The sequence below is a fragment of the Sinocyclocheilus grahami genome, unplaced genomic scaffold, assembly GCF_001515645.1.
Source record: "Sinocyclocheilus grahami isolate Dianchi unplaced genomic scaffold, SAMN03320097.WGS_v1.1 scaffold292.1, whole genome shotgun sequence".
In the NCBI taxonomy this organism is placed as follows: Eukaryota; Metazoa; Chordata; class Actinopteri; order Cypriniformes; family Cyprinidae; genus Sinocyclocheilus; species Sinocyclocheilus grahami.
The window spans coordinates 1018256-1022141 of NW_015505471.1; the positions used below are offsets into that span (position 1 = coordinate 1018256).

At 38.1% G+C, this 3886-nt stretch overlaps 1 protein-coding gene across 1 annotated transcript in view; it reads left to right on the forward strand.

Annotated features, from left to right (window-relative positions):
• The window catches only part of psmd2 (proteasome 26S subunit ubiquitin receptor, non-ATPase 2), a 21972-nt gene that overhangs the window by 12933 nt on the left and 5153 nt on the right, over positions 1-3886 (forward strand). The window contains exons 8-11 of the mRNA XM_016292773.1: positions 2366-2426; positions 2499-2645; positions 2723-2829; positions 3508-3635. Of these exons, the coding sequence (XP_016148259.1) occupies positions 2366-2426; positions 2499-2645; positions 2723-2829; positions 3508-3635 (443 nt within the window). The remainder of the gene's footprint in view (positions 1-2365; positions 2427-2498; positions 2646-2722; positions 2830-3507; positions 3636-3886) is intronic.

The window sequence follows — 3886 nt, forward strand, 5'->3', positions numbered from 1 at the left end:
CGCGCACACACACACACACACACACACACAAGCGCGCACAAGCGCACACACTCGGACACACACACACAAGCGCACACACACACAAGCGCACACACGCGCACACACACACACACACAAGCGCGCACACACACACACACACACACACAAGCGCGCACAAGCGCACACACTCGGACACACACACACAAGCGCACACACACACAAGCGCACACACGCGCACACACACACACACACAAGCGCGCACACACACACACACACACACACAAGCGCGCACACGCGCACACACACACAAGCGCACACGGACACACTCGCACACGGACACACTCGCACACGGACACACTCGCGCACACTCGGACACACGCACACTCGCGCGCGCACAAGCGCACACGGACACTCGCGCGCACACGGACACTCGCGCACACTCGGACACACGCACACACTCGGACACACGCACACACACAAGCGCGCACACGCACACACACAAGCGCGCGCACACACACACACAAGCGCACACACACAAGCGCGCGCGCACACACACACACAAAAATATCCGGGTCATATTTTACCACAAAATCCCAGAAGAAACAAGGTTTAGGGTGCAACAAATAATATTGTATTGTATTATTTCAGTTGTAAAGTGCCATTGTAAATGTGCATATGGTAAATGGACTGAATTTAATGAAAAACATCATTATGTCCAGACAGGATCGTTTTATACCAGTATGAAAATAATTTAAAAAATGTGTATTATTATTATTATTATTATTATAATTTGTTATTACATACTGGTAAAAAATGTATAGCCTGAATGCACTGTAAGTCGCTTTGGATAAAAGCATCTGCTAAATGCATAAATGATTATTATTTTTATTTATTACTTTTTTTTGTGCATGACAATAATCAGAAATTTCTGTGAAAATGTGCTTTGTCATGAAAAAGTCTTTAACTTCAAAATATAATTTTTATATTTTAAATGAAAAATATTGTTAAATGTACTATAACATTTATATGAATAAATTGAGTTATATAATAAACATTAATATTAAAAATAACTTTATATTAAATCAAATATCCGATCAAGTAGGGAAAGAAATTGTTGCTTTTAATGTGGTGTGAAAAAATTTAATATTTAAAATAGGTTAAAATTAATAAAGTTAATCACAATATTTAAAAAAAACACGATTTTAACACGATTCTGTGTCATGTTGGTTTTACTATTTTGTAAGTTGTCTGAGCATTACAGCCAAACTAATTTCCATATTATAAAGACAAAGCCTTTCAAGGTAACAAAATTGTAAAAAGAATGGCGGATTCTTTTGGCTAAAGTGGGCGAAGATAAAAATCTTTCATTATTTGATCTGCTATTAAAAAATAACAAAGATACACGTTACAAATACACATAATACACAAATAAAACTGCTATATTTTCAGGTACAATATTCAGCAGGAGCAATAACTTTTATTTTCTTGTGACATGTTTTCGTGAGATTCACATTGTGCTAAAAAGTAATTCTGAGAGTTGTTAAAGCACTAAGCCCCGTGAAGTCGTGGTTTACGGTGAGTTTATAACAGCTGAGGGGCGTTGTTAGGCACGACGCGAAGCGGAGCTTTTATAAATTCGCTGTAAACCACGACTTCACGGGGCTTGGTGCTTTTATAAAACGGTTATTCCATATACGTAGTAAGGTTTCACGAAAAATAAAACGGAGCTAATAAAGTGTAATGATATTAATAAAAACAGTATTCTTCCACCAAACAATGTAGCTCCTCAGAAACAGTTGTGGTTGCTACAAAGTGGTTGCAGAGCAACACACACACAGAAGTAAACAGGTGTATGTTTGTAGAGTAATTTACAACAGCTTCGAACTTGGCTCAGCCAATCAGAGTCAAGCACCGGAACTATCTGTTTTAAAAGATTTATTTTGGTTGTTTTCCTCTGTAGCTCGACATCATGGAGCCGAAAGTGCCAGACGACATTTACAAAACCCTGGTTTACGGTGAGTTTATAACAGCTGAGGGGCGTTGTTAGGCACGACGCGAAGCGGAGCTTTTATAAATTCGCTGTAAACCACGACTTCACGGGGCTTGGTGCTTTTATAAAACGGTTATTCCATATACGTAGTAAGGTTTCACGAAAAATAAAACGAAGCTAATAAAGTGTAATGATATTAATAAACACAGTATTCTTCCACCAAACAATGTAGCTCCTCAGAAACACTTGTGGTTGCAGAGCAACACACACACAGAAGTAAACAGGTGTATGTTTGTAGAGTAATTTACAACAGCTTCGAACTTGGCTCAGCCAATCAGAGTCAAGCACCGGAACTATCTGTTTTAAAAGATTTATTTTGGTTGTTTTCCTCTGTAGCTCGACATCATGGAGCCGAAAGTGCCAGACGACATTTACAAAACCCACCTGGAGAACAACCGTAAGCTGCTTCAGCTCTCACGAGGAATGTGACGCGGTGTTTTATGTGTTTTACATGCGGTGTTTCTCTCAGGGTTCGGCAGCAGCGGCTCACAGGTGGACTCCGCTCGCATGAATCTGGCCTCCTCTTTCGTCAACGGCTTCGTTAACGCCGCGTTCGGACAGGACAAGCTGCTCACGGAGGACGGAAACAAATGGCTCTACAAGAACAAGGACCACGGTGAGAGCAGGGCCGTCTCTGGGCAGCTAGACGAGATAAATCGGATGCTTCTGTGATGAGATGTGTGTTTGTTGCAGGCATGCTCAGCGCGGCGGCGTCTCTGGGAATGATTCTGCTGTGGGACGTGGATGGCGGTCTAACGCAGATCGATAAATATCTTTATTCCTCCGAGGACTACATCAAGGTACAGATTCACACACTTATTAGTGCGCTCACTTTAAGGGCTGCATGATTTGGGGAAAACAAATCATGTGATTATAAAAAAATATATTATTTAAAATATTATATTCTATAAAATACAACCGTAGAATAGTAATAATTTGTTGTTGTTATTAAAAATGCAAATGATAAACAAAATATGAAATATTACTCTTGTAATAGTTCACTGAAAAAAGTATAATATGAAACAAAAAATATATATTATGATACATAATAATAATATGCTAATATGCGATACAAATATTTATGGTACTTTTTTCTTTCTTTCAGTGTGTCTTTAAGTATGTATTATATTTATTAAATATAATTAATTTTTGTAGTTAAAATCTGAGTTTCTGATCTTTTTTTTTTATTTTTTATGAAATTACATGTTAAAATTTAATTACAGGTTTCATTCTACAGGTTTAATTACATTTTAGCAATGAAAAGTATGTCTAATCAATTTAATTCATAAACGTTTAACAGTAAACAAAATGTGAAATATTACTGTTGTAATAGTTCACTGAAAAAAGTATAATATGAAATATTATGATGCATAATATTAATAATAATAAAAAAAAAATGTATTATAACATTTTTCAGTGCAAATGTGAAATGACAACACTGATATTTCTGGTGTTTGTTTCTTTGTTGTTTCTTTCAGTCCGGAGCGCTGTTGGCGTGTGGGATCGTTAACTCCGGCGTTCGTAACGAGTGTGATCCCGCTCTGGCGCTGCTGTCTGATTACGTCCTACACAACAGCAACACCATGAGGATCGGGGCCATTTTTGGGTAATTCAGAAATTACACAAATCATTTAGAATTTAAAGGGGTCGTATGACGTTGCTAAAAAGAACATTATTTGGTGTATTTGGTGTAATGAAATGTGTTTATGCTGTTTAAGGTTAAAAAAACACATTATTTTCCACATACTGTATATTATTGTTTCTCCTCTATGCCCCGCCTTTCTGAAACGCGTCGATTTTTACAAAGCTCATCGGTCTGAAAAGCAAGGTGTGCTGTGATTGGCCAGCTATCCAGTG